Source organism: Daucus carota, chromosome 7 (genome assembly GCF_001625215.2).
Source record: "Daucus carota subsp. sativus chromosome 7, DH1 v3.0, whole genome shotgun sequence".
In the NCBI taxonomy this organism is placed as follows: domain Eukaryota; kingdom Viridiplantae; phylum Streptophyta; class Magnoliopsida; order Apiales; family Apiaceae; genus Daucus; species Daucus carota.
The window spans coordinates 13,426,735-13,445,201 of record NC_030387.2 but is presented as its reverse complement, the minus strand read 5'-3'; the positions used below and the strand labels follow the sequence as shown (position 1 = coordinate 13,445,201).

General features: G+C 35.9%; 4 protein-coding genes across 6 annotated transcripts in view; 2 read left to right on the top strand and 2 right to left on the bottom strand.

Annotated features, from left to right (window-relative positions):
* Nucleotides 1-6,385: 6,385 nt before the first annotated feature.
* On the bottom strand, nucleotides 6,386-6,913 carry LOC135147905 (probable protein phosphatase 2C 34). Its single transcript, XM_064081948.1, has 2 exons — nucleotides 6,772-6,913; nucleotides 6,386-6,683 (listed from the first exon to the last, which is right to left on the bottom strand). Exons 1-2 carry the CDS (start codon nucleotides 6,911-6,913, stop codon nucleotides 6,442-6,444), a joined length of 384 nt encoding a protein of 127 aa, XP_063938018.1. The 3' UTR covers nucleotides 6,386-6,441.
* A 1,613-nt stretch (nucleotides 6,914-8,526) lies between these two features.
* On the top strand, nucleotides 8,527-10,183 carry LOC108194620 (uncharacterized). Its single transcript, XM_017361575.2, has 3 exons — nucleotides 8,527-8,666; nucleotides 9,050-9,140; nucleotides 9,214-10,183. The coding sequence occupies exons 1-3, from the start codon at nucleotides 8,581-8,583 to the stop codon at nucleotides 10,000-10,002; spliced, it is 966 nt and encodes a 321-aa protein (XP_017217064.1). The 5' UTR covers nucleotides 8,527-8,580; the 3' UTR covers nucleotides 10,003-10,183.
* Nucleotides 10,184-12,425: 2,242 nt separating this feature from the next.
* LOC108193894 (auxin-responsive protein IAA4) lies at nucleotides 12,426-14,083 on the top strand. The gene is made up of 4 exons (XM_017360739.2): nucleotides 12,426-12,919; nucleotides 13,024-13,223; nucleotides 13,312-13,411; nucleotides 13,615-14,083. The coding sequence occupies exons 1-4, from the start codon at nucleotides 12,720-12,722 to the stop codon at nucleotides 13,688-13,690; spliced, it is 576 nt and encodes a 191-aa protein (XP_017216228.2). The 5' UTR covers nucleotides 12,426-12,719; the 3' UTR covers nucleotides 13,691-14,083.
* Nucleotides 14,084-16,790: 2,707 nt separating this feature from the next.
* LOC108193261 (alpha-mannosidase I MNS4) overlaps nucleotides 16,791-18,467 on the bottom strand; it is a 30,170-nt gene continuing 28,493 nt past the window's right edge. For 2 of the 3 annotated variants that reach the window (XM_064081510.1, XM_064081511.1), the window contains one exon: nucleotides 16,791-17,613. In XM_064081510.1, the coding sequence (XP_063937580.1) occupies nucleotides 17,377-17,613 (237 nt within the window). In that variant the 3' untranslated portion in view covers nucleotides 16,791-17,376. The remainder of the gene's footprint in view (nucleotides 17,614-18,467) is intronic. The other variant, XM_017359847.2, reaches the window with a different exon arrangement.

Genomic DNA, 18,467 nt, shown 5'->3' with positions numbered 1-18,467 from the left:
AACGGAGTTCCAAAATCTGCAGATCCTCCGGCTTCCCCACAATCATCCGGGTCATCAACAATTTCAGTAAATGAATCGCTCAAAAGGGACGCAGATGCACTAGCCAAAATACATCAAGCTGTTGCTGATTCTATTTTCCCAAGAATCATGAACAGTACTTCTGCAAAACAAGCTTGGGACACATTGCAAGATGAATTTCAAGGTACTGCAAAAGTTCGAATAATCAAACTTCAAAGCTTACGAAGAGAATTCGAAAATCTCCGAATGAAAGAAAGGGAGTCGATCAAAGATTATACGTCACGGGTGTCAGGAGTTGTAAACCAGATGAAGACCTATGGCGACAACATCTCAGATCAAAGAGTTGTTGAGAAATATTTAATTTCTCTCACTGATAAATATGATTCTATAGTTGGAATTATTGAAGAATCAAAAGATATCTCTAAACTTTCAGTCACTGAGCTAGTTGGTTCGTTACAAGCTCACGAACAACGAATCTCTCAGCGAATGGAGCATACTGTAGAAGGTGCATTAAAGTCGCAACACAAGAACTGGCCTCCATCTAAAGGCAGGAAATTTGTAAAAGGAAAAGGCATATCAAACAGGTTCAAGGAAGGTGAAGCAAAGGAAAAATATCCTCCTTGTTCTATTTGCAAAAGGTCAAATCATCTTGAAAAGGACTGCTGGCATAAAGGCAAACCTCAGTGCAAAGTCTGTAAAAAGTTCGGACACAGTGAACAAATATGCAGGTTTAAAAAAGGCCACCAAGCAAGTGTGACTGAAGCAAAGGAAGAAGATGATCAGCTTTTCTATGCCTGTCATGCAGCTAGCACAAAGAGCGACGATACATGGCTGATTGATAGCGGTTGCACAGCACATATGGCGAAAAATCAAAGTCTCTTTACTGATCTAGATCCTACAGTAAAAGTACCAGTTCGCATCGGTGATGGAGCACTGATTGAATCTCAAGGAAAAGGTACCGTGACTGTTGAAACTAAAAAAGGTACGCGCTTTATTAAGGATGTCCTTTATGTCCCAGGCTTGGATAAAAATCTGCTAAGTGTTCCTCAGATGATGGTAAATGGATATTCCTTATTATTTGAAGGCAACAATTGTGAAATTTTTGATTCACAGAAGAAGAAAATAGCAAGTGTGCAAATGCAAAATAAAACATTTCCTATTAAATGGAATTGCTCTTCTGAAAGTTCAATGATGACAAAGGCTGAAACAATTACTTCTTTGTGGCACAAACGTTTTGGACACTGCAATATTCAAAATTTAAAGCTTCTCCACCAACAAAACATGGTGAGAGATTTGCCAGTCATCAAAAATCTGGATAATGTTTGTGAAGGCTGCCAACTTGGAAAAATGCATCGCCAGCCATTCCCAACAGGAGAAGCATGGAGAGCATCTCGGAAACTTCAACTGGTGCATACCGACGTCTGCGGTCCAATGAGAACGCCATCTCTGAACAATAGCAGATACTTCATTCTTTTTATCGATGATTTCACCCGCATGACTTGGGTCTATTTCTTAAAAGAAAGATCAGAAGTATTCCGCACATTTTCAAAGTTCAAAAAACAGGTGGAAAAACAAAGTGGATGCTCAATAGCAACATTACGCAGCGACAGAGGTACTGAATATACTTCAAATCAGTTTAACAAATTTTGCGAGAATGAAGGCATCAACAGACAACTTACAGTCTCCTATACGCCTGAGCAGAACGGTGTTTCAGAAAGAAAAAATAGAAGCATCGTTGAAATGGCGAGATGCATGATCAAGAATAAGAAATTACCAAATGAGTTCTGGGCTGAGGCAGTTTACACTTCTGTTTATCTCCAAAATAGAAGTGTCACCAAAGCTGTTAAAGGTAAGACTCCATTAGAAGCCTGGTGCGGACATAAGCCTTCTGTCAAACATCTTAAAGTTTTTGGTTCTCTCTGTTATATGCATATTCCATCAGCAAAGAGACACAAGCTAGATTCAAAGGCGGAAAAAGGAGTATTTGTTGGTTATGGCTCTCAATCTAAGGGTTATAGAGTGTATAATCTACAAACTAAAGAAGTCACTGTCAGCAGAGACATTGTTTTTGATGAAGAAGCCTGCTGGAATTGGGATGAAGACAAGCAGGAACCGACAAACACAATTCTTCCTTCATTTAATCACAGCAAAGAAGGTACTTCTCAGAATAGTTCTGATGCTTCACAAGAAAATGAAAAATCGACGCCAGTTAAGTTGAGATCATTAGATGACATTTATCAAAGTTGTCCAGAAGTTGAGCTCTCTGAAAATTGCTTTCTTGCTGCACACGAACCTGCCAGTTACGAAGAAGCTTCAAAACATAAAGAATGGCAACTTGCAATGGAGGAGGAGATACGAATGATTAAAAAAAATGAAACCTGGGAACTGGTTGATAAACCAAGTCACAAGGATATTGTTGGAGTAAAATGGATTTATAAGACAAAAACAAATGCTGATGGATCAATTCAGAAACTCAAAGCACGCCTCGTTGCTAAGGGTTTTACGCAACAGTTCGGGGTAGATTATAACGAGACGTTTGCCCCTGTCTCAAGACAAGAAACGGTGAGAGCAATTCTTGCACTAGCTGCGCAACAAGGATGGAAAATTTATCAGCTTGACGTTAAATCCGCTTTTCTGAATGGATACCTTCAAGAAGAAATATATATCGAACAACCACCAGGTTTTGTGGTAAAAGGAAGTGAAGAAAAGGTTCTAAAATTAAAAAAGGCCTTGTACGGCCTCAAGCAATCTCCACGAGCCTGGTACAGCCGAGTGGATTCATTCTTTGCAAGCTATGGTTTTAGGAGGAGTTCCAGTGAACCTACTCTTTATATTAAGGTTCAAGGCTCTAACATCATGATTATCTCCTTATATGTGGATGATCTAATTGTTACAGGAAACAATTACAGCTTGATCTCAAAATTCAAAGAAGATATGAAAAAGGAATTCGAAATGACAGATCTTGGATTTATGAATTATTTCATTGGTATGGAGATCAATCAAACAAATGAAGGCATTTTTGTGTGTCAAGAAAAGTACGCTAAGAATTTGCTGAAAAAATACAATATGGAAGGATGCAAGGCTGTAGATACACCTCTAGTCCCAAATCAACAGTTAACTCTTAAAGATGGAGCTCCCCATGCAGATCAGAAATTATACAGAAGTATTATTGGAAGTTTGTTATACTTGACAGCAACTCGACCCGACATTATGTTCGCGACAAGCCTACTGTCAAGGTTTATGCAAGAACCAAGTCAGAATCATCTTATTGCAGCAAAAAGGCTACTAAGATATGTAAAAGGTACTACTAATTTTGGCATATGGTACAGACCAACAAAAGATGCAGAACTAGTTGGCTATACCGATAGCGACTGGGCTGGAACAGAAGCTGACATGAAAAGCACATCAGCCTATGCTTTCTTTCTGGGAAGTGGTGTTTTCTCGTGGCTATCACAAAAACAAGATACGGTGGCACAATCAACCGCTGAAGCAGAATATATTTCTGCATGTGCAGCAACAAATCAAGCTGTTTGGCTAAGAAGGATCTTGGAAGATATGGGCAAAGCACAGCAGAATGCTACAAGGCTATATTGCGATAATAAATCAGCAATTGACATTGCTAAAAATCCAGTCCAACACCGTAAGACAAAGCATATCAAGATTAAATATCATTTTCTCAGAGAAGCACAAAGTGAAGGAGAGATTAATTTGATTCATTGCGGTACTGCTGATCAAATTGCAGATATTTTAACAAAGGCGTTATCAAAGACTAAATTTGAACACCTTCGTAGCAAGCTCGGAGTACATGAGAAGAGTGTCAAGGAGGAGTGTTGAAATTATGACACTCAGCTCAGAAGTTATGGCAAGATTATTCTAGAAGTATTAAATGTACTTACATTGAATCTGATTTATAAGTTAATATGTATCAGTCTCTTAGAGTTCTGCAGACATAGTAAAATGTAAAGTCTGGAGAATTCTGAAGAACTCTCTTAAATGACATACAATGTACTATAAAATGGAAAACCATGTAATGCATCTGAAATTAAGCAATTAGTTTTATAAAAATCCTCTCATTCCATAAACATATTTTCTAACAGTTATTAACCAACTTCGAAGAATCTGTAAATGCCAGGCTAGAACTAATACCAATATTATTAAGATTTAAATGAGTTAACATCACCACTAGAGCTTCTACGTCCGCCCTGTAGCTCGAGTCCACCTCAACTGGGCCACAGAAAATCAACCTTACCTTCTCAGGTTTGTTTAAAATGAACCTTCCAAAGAAAAATTCAGCCCAGCAGAAGTATAATGGGCCGGTTTGGGGACAACTGTTCTTAAAAAATAAGGGCTTATTTTTTTTGGTAAAATGCATCTTTTTATAACTTTTCGGGAAGGTGTTTCATATTCGTATTTGACAAAAAAAATAAGGGCTTATTTCAGAAAAAATAGAAAAAGTAGAGTACTGTTACGTGGCCTGGATTTATTCTGATCGGTTCTAATTGGTTGAGAAAATAAATGAGTGAAAATGAAAGAGGGCAGATGACATACTGACATGCGGTAAATAAGAGGTGATGAGTTCATTTGTAACAGATAGCTCAAGCAAGGAGGAATGATCACAGAAGGCACATAACACAACAAAGTCATGGCGTCAACTCCATTTAAGGAAAATACAGGATGCGCATGGTTTTGTAAACCACAGGATGCATTCTACTGGATACTAAACTTGGGATACTCTAAACACAAAATGCATATGTACTCGGTGTGCATTTATTCTACTCTATTTACATTATATAAATGTTTACTAGTTTTAAAAGTTTTAAAATATAAAAAAGTGAGAGCATCCTCTCTTAAAAGGGAAATGTAAAGAAAATGGATGTCAAGGGACAGATAGTAATTTGTAATTCTCAGAAGAAAATGTAGCAAGCATAAGCACATAACTTGGTATGATCTTGGTAGCATTGAAATACATGCAGGAGATAATATTTTCAAATTAAGACATAATATTGCATGTAAACAACATCAAAGTAGCTGTTATAAGATCAAACCGATCCGATCGATACAGATATGGATCTCATACAGTAAGCATATCTTCTGAAGTTTGAGGCTATTTGTTGGATTATAATTGAGGAAACCAGCATTTGTTTATTATGCACGTTAAGAACACTTCTTTTCTTCATCCTTCACCGTGAATTAATGTGTGGAAATATATATCCTTCTCATAATTTGCCAGAATATATACTTATATTAAACACATGCAATATTCTATAGGTAAAAGTATATAAAGTATATTGAATATATATATTGTCAAAATTCTTTCTATATCTGGTTTTAGTATATATTTTTTTAATCAAAATTTTTCTATTACCTAGCCTGTATCTAATTGGTTGAGAAAATAACGAGTGAAAATGAAAAAGAGGGCAGATGACACGAGGTCAATAAGAGCTTATGAGTATACATGTACTCTTTCCTTCTCATTTTAATAGTCTTTTTGTTAAAAAATTTATGTTTTCGTATTATTTATCCCTCTTTTTTGTCTAAAACAAATTTTATACAAATTCCAATATTAATATTTATTAGAGTGATTGACACTTTGCACCCCTTATGTTTAGGCGCTTTTTTGATTTGGTCTCAAACAATTTTTTTTGGCTGTATGCACCCTAAAGTTCGAAAAGCGCTTCGCTTTGCACCCCTTTGGCCACACTCCGTTTAATTGACCGTTAAAGTTAACAAATGTGGGGTTTACACTTTGCACCCCACAATTTTAATTTTTTTCACGAGTATTTTGAAAAAAAAAATTGTTTGAGAACTTTAGGCTATGACAATTGCAGTGAAATGGTAAAGTTGAGTCTTGGTGGAAGACTATAAATGTACAGTTTATAGGCACAGAAACATGAAATATAGGAGAAAATCATAAACAAAATGAGAAATGTATCAAAATAAGCACTATAGAGGGAAAATTAGTGCAAAAATAGGATGATCAGAACCTAGATATTAACATACACTTATTGCAGAGTTCTCAGTAGAAAATGTTTCATTATGGAAATGGAATATATAGTAAGAGGTGAACTGGAGGATGAGATCGTGAGGGTTTGTTGAGCTATGGCAAGGGAGACTATAGGTTCTCTGGTTTTCAAAATTCATGATCCATCAGCTAGCAACAAAATAAAAATCATAGTCTATCCTACAAAGCAGGGCTTTATAATTTCTGGTGCCGGAGGCCGGAGGGCGACCTCCGGTCATCGTGTCCGTCCAACCCTGTGGATGCTTATAGTTTTCTCAACTTCACAACAACAACCATTATGATAAAATTGTTCAATTTCCTTCAAGTCTATATGTCTACGATTTTAGAGCAACTTAAATAATTGTTATTAAATGATAGAATGCAATGTATCGCGAAAAGGTAATTATTTTTTAAACAGAGAACTAAATACAAATTATACGTACCCCATCACTTGCAAGCACAATGAACTGGTCTCTGACAGTAATCTGTCTTCGAGTCACTTGAGGCACAGAAATGAGTCCAAAATCCTTTAAACAGTAGTCACCAAAAGCTCTAGACATGGCAAGTCCAGGTGACTCTTCATTCGGCAGCCACACTCGGTGAACGCGCTCATCATCTAAACAGAAAACCCGACCATTACACTGAACTACACGTTCTGCCTCCTCTGCAGACCATGTCATAAGAAAAACCATTAAGTTCATATTCAAACATTATACAATAGAGAACAAAAGGCAATTGAAAAAGATACGCACGAGGTATATTAGGCTTAAAATCGAGAGTAAGCTGAACTAGTATCAAGCTGCCGTCATCAGAGATTGTAGCTAATCCAGCACGAGAATCAACAACATTTGCTACCACTAAGTTCTCAAACAATTTTTTTTTCAAAATACTCATGAAAAAAAATTAAAATTTGTGGGGTGCAAAGTGTAAATCTCACATCTGTTAACTTTAACGGTCAATTAAACGGGGAGTGGTCAAAGACTCGAAGGGGTGCAAAGCGAAGCGCTTTTCAAACTTTAGGGTGCATTTTGCCAAAAAAAATTGTTTGAGACCAAATCGAAAAAACGCTTAAACACAAGGGGTGCAAAGTGTTCATCACTCTATTATTACCCCATACAAATTTCATGATTTATAATATAAATTATGTATGATTTGTAATGCGTCTACAAAGTAAATTATTAAAATGGGAAGGAAGGAGTAACCGATAACTCAAGCAACGAGGAATGATCGATCACAGAATGATCGATCACAGAGGCACATAAACGCACTACAATTACCGCGTCAACTCTATCCAACGAAAATACAGGATGGGAATGATCTTGTAAACCACAACATGCGCATTCTGCTGGATCGTAAACTTGGGATACACAAAATACAAAATGTATTTATGTGATTGGAGGTACTCGGTGTGCCTAGCTTTATTCAACTCTCTTTATAATTATACATATTTATTATTTTAAACAATTTTGAAATATAAGAAAAGTGAGATAGCTCACCTCGAAAATTATTAAAACAGATACTAATGTGGTTCGAATCTGATTCACTCCGAAAATTATTAGAAGAGATACTAATTTGTAAGGCATATAAGCCTATATTGTCAAAAATATATATATAAAAAAGTGAGATTATTCTTATTTAATAGGGAAATGTAAAGAAAATGGACATGAACGAGGAATTGTAATGAAAATGGATGCGAGTAATTTATAAATATAAGAAAATGTAGTAATTTATAAATTTATAATTTATCTTTATAGCATTGAGATAAAAATTAGGTATATGGTCGTATTCACTTTTTTGTGTTAAATAAACTAATTTTAAATATATTGATTTATTTTCTTCCAAAAAAATATATTAATGTATTAAGCACCAAAATAAATATTATATATTAATTTTTTACTGAGAATTTTTAGCAAATCAATATAAAAGGCTCAAAGCCATATTTAAAAATAATTAAATTTAAAATAAAATACTACCGTAAATATATATAATATCATTTTATATATAATGATGGTATTAGCAACAATCGATTAACTATAAAATATTATATAAATAAAAGATTCTATTCAATATATACTAAACAATAAAATTAATTATACATGTATATAAATATTATGGACTTTGAAGTTAGGGCCCTCTTGAGGTCTGTGTTGAAGGGCTTCTTGCACATGTTCACCGGCGGCTCAAAAATGTTATTCACCGGCGGCTGAAGTTTGAGGCGATTTATTGGATGATAATAGAGGAAACCAGCATTTGTTTATTATGCACGTTAAGAACACTTCTTTTCTTCATCCTTCACCTTGAATTAATGTCTGGAACTATATATATCCTTCTCATAATTTGCCAGAACATATATTATATTACAAACAATGCACTGATTCAGATACTCTAGATATTTCATTTCTTCAGTATTTGAATTCTATATATTATTTAAAAGGAATTTGCTAACCATACCAGCTGTTTTTGACTATAAATATAAGGGTCAGGGTTGCACCAGTAAAGCCACAAAAGTAGCTTATAAGTCCTTGCATTTGACTACTCCTTTCTGTTTTAAGTAGGTGGAGATGGCTGCAATCAATGGCCTGGCTTATGAGGATGAAGAAAGTTCATCAGAAGGGATCAAAATCCAGCCTCTCTCCTCTGCAACAATGTAATCAATTTATATTTATGCTCCTTTAGTTTCCACTACTCATGCATTATGCATACTTCTACGATTCTACTCCAGCTAACTAGAGTACTTATGCTGTCACTTCAGTATAATCTTTTTAAGAAAAAAAAAAAACCTTAGGCTTGAACGCGATAAAAATGTTTTAAAAGTAGCGACATTGTCAGATTCTGATCGAAAATATTTCTGGTCGAAATTAGTTATTTTCGACTGCTAGAAATCGGTCGAATATAAGCTAGTCGAAATTATCAATCCGGTCGAAAAATGCGGTTGAAATTAGCCGCTTTTCCTGCAGTGTTTGTTTAGTTTATGTGTGCATATGCTTCAGTTTTAAAGCCTGTGCTCATTGAATATGTTTTACCATGCAGGCCAGAGCAATGGAAAGATGATGCAGGAAAGAATCGAACACCCCTTACTTTTAGGGATAGGCTGGGAATAGATGACTTTTATGATTTAAATGTTAGTTTCTATTGAATGCAAAATAGCTTTAGGCTTGTCACACTATGAGATGATATTAATCCTATTTTTGTAGGTATGGAGAGCATCAATTGGAGAAATATTCGGGACTGCAGTTCTTGTTTTCGCTGTTGACACCATTGTGATTTCCTCTGTTCAGACGGACACCAAAACCCCAAACGTCCTTTTATCAATCCTGGTCGCGATCATCGTCACAATCTTACTTCTAGCCATTCATCCCGTCTCAGGCGGCCATATTAACCCCATAGTCAGCTTCTCAGCAGGCCTAGTTGGGCTCATCTCAATGTCGCGCGCAGCCATCTACATTGCTGCACAATGCATTGGAGCTGTACTAGGTGCCCTGGCACTCAAAGCTGTGGTCAGCAGCAGTATTGAAAACACATTTTCACTTGGAGGATGTACTGTGACAGTAGTCACACCAGGGCCAGATGGGCCTATTACAATTGGGCTGGAGACAGGACAGGCCTTCTGGCTTGAGGTGATCTGCAGTTTTGTGTTCCTGGTGGCTTCAATATGGATGGCCTATGATAAGCGTCAGAAGAAGGAGCTGGGCCAAGTCATAGTGTTTGCCATAGTGGGTACTGTGCTGGGGCTACTAGTGTTTATCTCGACTACGGTGACGGCCCAGAAGGGGTATGCAGGGGCAGGGATTAATCCGGCAAGGTGTTTGGGCCCGGCGATTGTGAGAGGAGGCCACTTGTGGAATAGTCACTGGATTTATTGGGTTGGGCCTGGGATTAGTTGTGTGGCGTTTTATATTTACACCAAGATTATTCCCAGGGAGCATTTCCAACCTGCAGATCTGCAGAGACATGATTTCTATAATGTGGTCAAGGCCTTTTGAGAGCTGAGGTTTTTAGCTGTGTGTATTCAACTGGTTTTTTCAAGTATTGCACCTCCTGGATTATGAACAATATATAGTTTGTTAAAGATTTGAAGATATTCTATTGGTAAATTTGTAAACAATAATCAAAAGCTCTTAAAATTATGTAAGTTTGGGTCCGAATAGTGTTGGTGGAAATAAGTGTGATTGAGCTATCATCTATGGGATGAGTTTTTGAACATGTACAGGTACACATGAGTTGAGAGTTGAGTTGCTAGACAAAAACTAAACAAAGATTGACGTGCACCACACAGGCACACACGGTGTAGAAGGATTGATGGACCCTGATGATGAGATTTATGAAACCCTGAACATCGATCAGATACTTCAGACCAGCGAATCAACAACCTTCACTGTTGCACTGTAACGTCCTTGTCTTATTCGGTATTTCTTACATTATATGTTCATTAACGAGTTAACGAGAAAAGGCCCTCAGTGAAAATGCCCCAGTTGTCACGATTCAAAAAAAAGGCCTACACTGTCACTCTAAATCTGAACTTAAAACCGCGTTTTGTAAAAAAAACCAAAAACGGGACACGGAGTCACGTTTTAGGCTTTTAAAAGGAACAGTAGCAGTATGTATTGCTTTTCATGGAAAAGGAATAAACGTGAGTTTAACTCACGTTTTAATGATGGAAACGCCAGTTTAACACCCGTTTTCATGTAAACTCAAATGCGTGTGGCGTTTATTTATTAAATAAATAAATATTTTAATTATAAACGTAAGGAGAACTTGCGTTTTATTTAAGCTGTGTTTTATAAACATATCAGAACGTGACACGAAGTCACGTTTTGTCCTAAACACCAGTTGAAAATGCGTTTTGAAGTAACACTCACGGTCATTTTAATGGATCGTGTCTAACAGGGCCTTAGTGTTAGTCATTGTGACTAACCGGGCCAACACCCGAGTTAATATAGTGTTGGAGAAAGAATCTTAAAGATCTGTAGGTTAAAATAGCTTGGCGAACTAAATACATAGACTTCGTTCATGGATCCCCGCAAGTGATATTCATAGTATAACAAAATTTTGTTAATTCAAAAATAATACTTGACATTGAGTGATGCATGCACTTGTAATAGGAGTAAATTATATTGTAAGCATCAGAGAGCGATTCGATAATTTCAAGAATCACGAGCCAAGAGAAATATTAATTAATCGGCATGGGATCCCTGGTTTAGAAATTTTTAACACAAGAAACCCAGATCAAGGTCAATGGGTTAAGTAAATCATACTCCATTTCTTATTTTTCTTTGTTATCTAAGAATTTAAGATTAGTTATTTAACTTCAAGTCAACACACATATATGATAAGTGATAAGCACACCGCATGATGTAGATAAGATCCAGTTTCTGCGTTTTCACCAGAGGAATGGCCACAAAAACAGCACAACTAAATTATTAATTCTATATATACCGGTATTTGGTTTGTTTTGCTTTAAACAATTAAACTTGTTACTTAAATTTAGTTTGAGGGAAATTGAACACTTACCTTGTTAAGCATGACTATATCATAAACAAATTAGTCCGGATTGTTAATTAATACATTGTCAGGTATACTGTATGATAGTGCAGGAAATCGTAAGCCGGGGTTCGTTGCGAGTTTTGGACAAATTTTTAATAAGACCAAGCTAATATGTGTGTGTTTATGAAATGAAGGTTGCAAGCAGCACGGCCCTTTGGATAAGGCGACCAAGCTGAACGTCTAAGACACCATTATCTCAGGGCATCAAAAATTCTATGCTATGTGTAATATATAATAACAAATTTATGCATTTATATTATTACATGCATTTGAATTGACTGTGTTACTAATCTTAAAACAATGTTTTAAATTATGTCATTATATAATAATACGGTCATGAAAAATAGAGACACCATTTTCAAAATTCACTAGGACATTCAAATCTATAGAGCGGGCCTTCACTATAAAGTAACGGTGAATTTATCAAACGACAGATGCACAACGTCGTTTACAATGATTATGGATCCATTAAATGATACATACGTGTCAAATTCGTTTCCCATGACTACGGATCCATCAAACGACACATACACAGTAGTTGTTTGTGGAACCAGAACTTTGATAGATCAACAACACACACAAAAAAAAAAAAAAAACTCGATTAAATTCACACGAGGCTCGAAAAATCTGTTAGGCCGTTTTTCGAAGGTGACATCTGTTACAAAACCGTGTAATATCTAATTTTCGATGATGAAATCCTGTTTGAACCTTGGCCAGCCTTGCCCGGTTCCACGGCCTGTACCAATGTAGCCTCCATGAAATTTCCAAGATCGAACCTACCAAGTCCCACACAGGCATGAACCAGAATCACCCGCACTCACACCCATGTGAACCCCTTGCTTGAATTCACATGGGATGCTCAACAAAATTTAATTCAACGCCCCTGATTATACTCCCACGAACCCCTATAACGCATCTTGACCCCAACACATTCAAGTCCTCAGCTCTTCCCCTACATTTGTCCAACTCTTGTCCCCTCTTTGTAGGAGCACTTGCCTCTAACTTGCTTCCTTTGCTACCGACACCTTCTTTTTCATTTGCCCTACTTTTATTGCGTTTCATACCCATTCTAAGTCTTCCATGCATTCCATCTTTGCCTTATAATAACACACCATCTTTCTATATCCACTCCTCAGAGTTTTTACAAGCATCAAATATGGAAAGTGTTATTACTCATGAAGAAGGTCTCAACCTTAAGGAAACTGAACTTAGGTTGGGATTACCGGGAAGCGACGAGTCGTCTGAGAAAGAATCCATATCCATATCCAGCTCCAGAAATAAGAGGGCCGTGCCTGATTCTGTTGAGGATAGAGAATCAGTTTCAGATACCAAACATGCAACTGCACCTCCTGCCAAGTAAGCCACTGATCATGTCCTATGTCTAGTTCAATTTATTAAAGAAAATGTGTGTTTTAGGATTTCGAATCATAATGGAACTAACAGGGTGAGTGAAATTCCAGGGCACAAGTGGTTGGATGGCCACCAATCAGATCATACCGGAAAAACTGTTTCCAGCCAAAAAAGGTCGAGACAGAGACAGGAAGTTATGTGAAAGTAAGCATGGATGGAGCACCTTATCTAAGAAAGGTTGATTTGAAAGTTTACAAGTGCTACCCCGAGCTCCTTGAGGCTTTAGAAAACATGTTCAAGCTCACCATAGGTAAGAGCAACTATTTATTTTGCATCCCTAATGGAATAAATTACATGATAAGTACTGAATTTTTTAATTTTTCAATTTTTTGTTATAGGTGAATACTCCGAGAGGGAAGGTTACAAAGGATCTGAATATGCACCTACTTACGAAGACAAAGATGGTGACTGGATGCTGGTTGGAGACGTTCCGTGGGAGTAAGTTATCTCTCCTTCCTTATGTATTGTCCGTTTTGAACCGAGCTCACATTGCTTTGTTTTTGGACATCTTCAAAAGGCCTAATACTATTGTAGTTATTCTGACTGCTGATATTCTAGCTTTTTGCCCCTCCCACAACTTGTGGGACAACTCCTAACACTATGATCTATGCAAGCTTGACTAACTAATTTGTATGTTGCAGAATGTTTATGTCAACCTGCAAAAGACTAAGGATTATGAAAGGATCAGAAGCCAGAGGACTGGGACACGGTGCCTAAATGAACCTACAAACCGCAACATAATTCTACATATTATTTTTAGCAGAAACGGAGATTAGGATCTCTGTTGCGGAGACAACATCTGCCAGCTCAGGGTCTCGAAGAACTTCAATACAGTTTTCATCAATTTGTCTGTAGACTAGTTTTTTCTTGGTTTGGACCGCGGACAAAAGCAGAATTCTTACAATACCTCATCTGAGGTTCTGTAAGGAAGACTGCTTGTGGCTCCAAAGGTTTATGATATGTTGTTTTGTAATAATCTGATCAGACCAGAACACTGTATACATGCTTCTGCAGCAAATGTATAAAGAACATATACTAAAGTTCTGGTCTTGTATCAAGAAAACGATAATACATACTTTAGATATTCACATACGGAGTTTATTAAACAAATTTTCATAGTTTGTGTAATTTCACTTTATAAAAGGTCTGTTAATTATTTTGTCAATAGACCAAGTTGCAGAAGAATCATCTTCAGATTCATCTCTTATCTTCTAATCACTAATGCATCACTACGACTTGCCTAAAATCTCTTGTATCTGTAGTGGCAAACAATTTTTCGACACCTAGCTAAAATATATTCCGCTTATCATGCAGAGTTGACAAGATGTATAATACAGATCTGGGCTTCGAGATCATATATTCCCTGGATCAAATGCTAGCTAAAAGCCTGAAACTATCAACTCACTGCCTGATTATTAAAATTACAAATAATTTTAAATTGCAAAATGTATTCCTTTAATTCGGGCCAATTGCAATTCTGACCTAAATTTTAAATAATTACAGAATGCATCCTTTAACATATTATGGTGTCTCATCCTGAACGCCCATTTTTGTATGTTTTAACCTATCACAATAAAAATTAAAATGGTGAAATAGACTTAAGAATTAACTAAAATATAATGTTAAAGGCTATTAAATCTACTTAAACTATTTAATCTAACATATTGATAGGTCAAAAAGACAAAAATAGGCTAAAAGGGTCCAACATGTAACACTAAAATATGTTAAGAGATGCATTGTGCAATTATCTAAAGTTTAGATAATAATTGTAATAGGCCCGAATTGTAATAGGTCACTAAATTTTGTAATATTTATTACAAATCAAGGGTCTAATTCTCAACCGGTGTAAAACAAGATATCTCATAGCATGACCATAAACCTACTGAAGAACAAAGAAAAGGATATATAATTACAGAAAAAACAATTTGGAATAAAATGATGAAGACTTATCATAAATTTGAAAGCAAAACACTAATGATTAAAATGTTGATGATCACATGGTGGAACAGGATGTAATTTCCATGAAAGTTGGTTTGAACAGCAGGACATGTCCCCTCCAAAATTCAAAGAGACATAAAAATCACAGCTGAGTTGTTTATATGGTTGTAATATCACAGAAAATTATAATAATATACATAATTATTTATTTGAAAGTCATCATAAGTGCATAGTTGGGCTTCCAGAAAATATGAATACTGATTAACATGTTTGCTAGTTGGTAGGAAGCTTCTTGCCTTCATGGAAGTTGAGAATCTTTTTAGGCAGTGAACAAATTTAGTGAACAGATTTTTGTGGTTTTTATGAATAGGGATAATTAATTTATACGTCCTTGAACTTTGGCCCATTTTTGATTTGCGTCCTTGAACTAAGTTTGTCAATTTATGCATCCTCAAACTTTGTAAATTTCCAATTCAGGTCCTTCCGTCAGTTTTTGACTAACGGAAGTTAGTCGATTAGGGTTTTCAATTTGAGGGTTTTCGATTCGTTCATGGATTGATGAAATTGATGGTATGGGAAGTTTCGGGAGGTCAAACCGAAGAGATTCATGTAGGTTTCAATGGCGGAGGATTGCCGGAATGATGGCCGGAATCAATGGCCATTTTCCGGCCGGCGGAGACATTGCCACCATTCCGGCAATCCTCCATCATTGAAACCTACATTAATCTGTTTGGTTTGAGCTCCCGAAACTTCCCATACCATCAATTTCATCAATCCATGAACGAATCGAAAACCCTCAAATTGAAAACCCTAATTGACTAACTTCCGTTAGTCAAAAACTGACGGAAAGACCTGAATTAGAAATTTACAAAGTTTGAGGATGCATAAATTGACAAACTTAGTTCAAGGACGCGAATCAAAAATGGGCCAAAGTTTAAGGACGTATAAATTAATTATCCCTTAGGAATATTCACCTGCCAGGGACGAATAAATGATCACTTTTGATCCCTCATTCCTTCGCCAGGCCTAAACAGATGAAAATACCTAATTAGACTAATTATAAGCTAATATTCAAAAATTAAACAAAACTACATATCTGATAGAAAACCTGAATTTAATCGTCTCCAGCATTTTTTTATGGAATTATCTGTTTCGTAAAATATGGAGCATCTTATATTCAATTATATGTCATTTAGATGAGAATCCAATCTCATTTTGAACCCAATTTTTTAAAAGAATCCACTCTCTTAATATGAATCTCATATTCAATCTCATCTTATTAATATAACAGTTAAGATTCATAAAACATATGTACAATTCAAATTCAATTTTTCATGCAACGTCTACATGATAACGATCATAAACCAATCATACATGAAAATTTAGTCAAAACAATACAATGACAATAACGAATATAAACTAGTCATACATAGAATATTTACAATTGTTTATTAACAAATAGCCCCAAATGAAAAGAATTCGATATTCTTATTATGAAAATGCTAGGTTGTCCTGTATGCACATCAATCACACAATTCTGCCACATCATTTGATAAAACATTTTGGGAACAAATTTTGGGATCCGTAGGAGCACCCTTCTTATTAACCAACTAAGAATCTGACTCGAAAGTTTATTAAAAGCTGAAACTCAACTCAATTGTTTGCAAACTCGAGTTCGAAAGAAGGAATTGACTGATAATCTAATCAACTTGGGGCTCAACTCAACTCAATTGTTAGCAAACTCAAGTTTAAAATGAAGAAATTTGACTAATAACCTAATCAACTTAAACTCGACTTGATACGAAAACAACTCAAACTTGAACTTGGTAAAGAAAAACTTAACTAGGGTCATCTACTTTCCTACTAGTACAACTCTGCCTGACAAAAAAGAAGACTGTAATATGGTACAATATCAAATCTCAAATACAAAATTGCTAAAAGATGTAGCATACAGACTATATAACTCTATGTTGACTAACTTTCAAAATGCTAACTCTCAAAATACATTTTGCAGAATCTTTGAAATCAGAAAATTTCTCAATCACTTCACCAAATACACATTAATCACAATATGTTCCTAAAGAAATTCTCATTTTCCCCACCATGGTCATTCTTTAAATATCACCCAAAATCACTCTGATTTACGAAGTGCACATTAGGCCCTCTACTAAAAACATAATTTACAAGGAATCCCTGTAAAAAAAATTGGGACAGACAAATTTTCCCATGATATTGTACAACGCTTTGTTATATATCCTGTATATGATATATCTTCACGAGTTTGCAACCTTGGTTCTCAAGTCCAACAGTTCGGCATCGGTTAAACGGTGTGCCAAGGAATTCTAACATCACTTCTTAATTCTGATACTGCACTCATCACTAATGTGTCCTCTAGATGCAATAAGTATATCCGTTCAAAATGTTGATTATGGATCTGCAGGCAAAGCGGTAAATCACTTTAACTCTTATTCCCTAAAAGTTTCACTATCTCCTTTACTACTAGGTTCTGTATTATTCTGGAGATTGACTGGTGTACTAATAGCACTGGAGTCCGAAAGTAACACCACTGAGTGACTTTGAACTACATCACCTACTCTTTGGTCTACAGGCTCGTCTCTGGGGGTTGTACTATGTGAAGCCACATATGAGATGCCATACTTCTGCCCATGAGATAGCCCCGGACAGAGTCCCTGCAAAATAATCTTTTTAATATAAAGAGTCTTTTCAGCTGTCCTGATAGTTATGAAGATAAATCCAATTCTTGGGAAAATCACTTTGCTCCTAAATATACTTGTACAAATAATAAAATTCCCATATATCAGAGAATTTACTATGCAATAAAAATACTAAACTGTAAATGGGCTGCGGGCTTGAGTATAATGTGAACAGGTTCATCATCCATGGATTAAATATAAACAGCTTAAACACTTTAAAGGGAGTCCAAGGATTATGTATTGAAGCTTTCTTTGTCACGATGACCTTCTTTAATTAGAGATATTAAATGTATATTTCATGCTAGCACAAGGGTAGACACAACAACAAAGAAAGAAGAGGAGAGATTCTAAAGTTTATAGCATCCCCAACAGACTTTTTGTTTACACTCTTCAAATATATTACCAAAAAACATTCCTTATAGCCCACTGCTTTATTAAATTTCTACTAATAAAAGTAAGTCAAAGAACAAAGGAAAAAAGAGAGAGAGAATATGCCTGTATTACTTCATTACAAAAAAAAATAGTAGTGGGAGGCTCTTTATAAATAAACAAGAAAGGGAAGCTCTCTTGAAGCCCTATTTTGTCACCCACTCCCCAAATTTTAATTTAAGAGCAAAAAAAGTCTCTTGCAGATGCTACTAATTTCTATTAAAAGACCCAAAATACACCTCATTTGTATTGGCTACAATCACTTCTGACCAAAAATTGTCTACGGGGTGCATATTGCAGATGGTTTTGGCAGATATGGATGTCAAGTCAAAACTACTGATTGATAGTTTGATAAAAGTTTTGCAAGTGTGAGTATATGTATTTTAATATTATCCTGTAAAAGTTGTGGGATA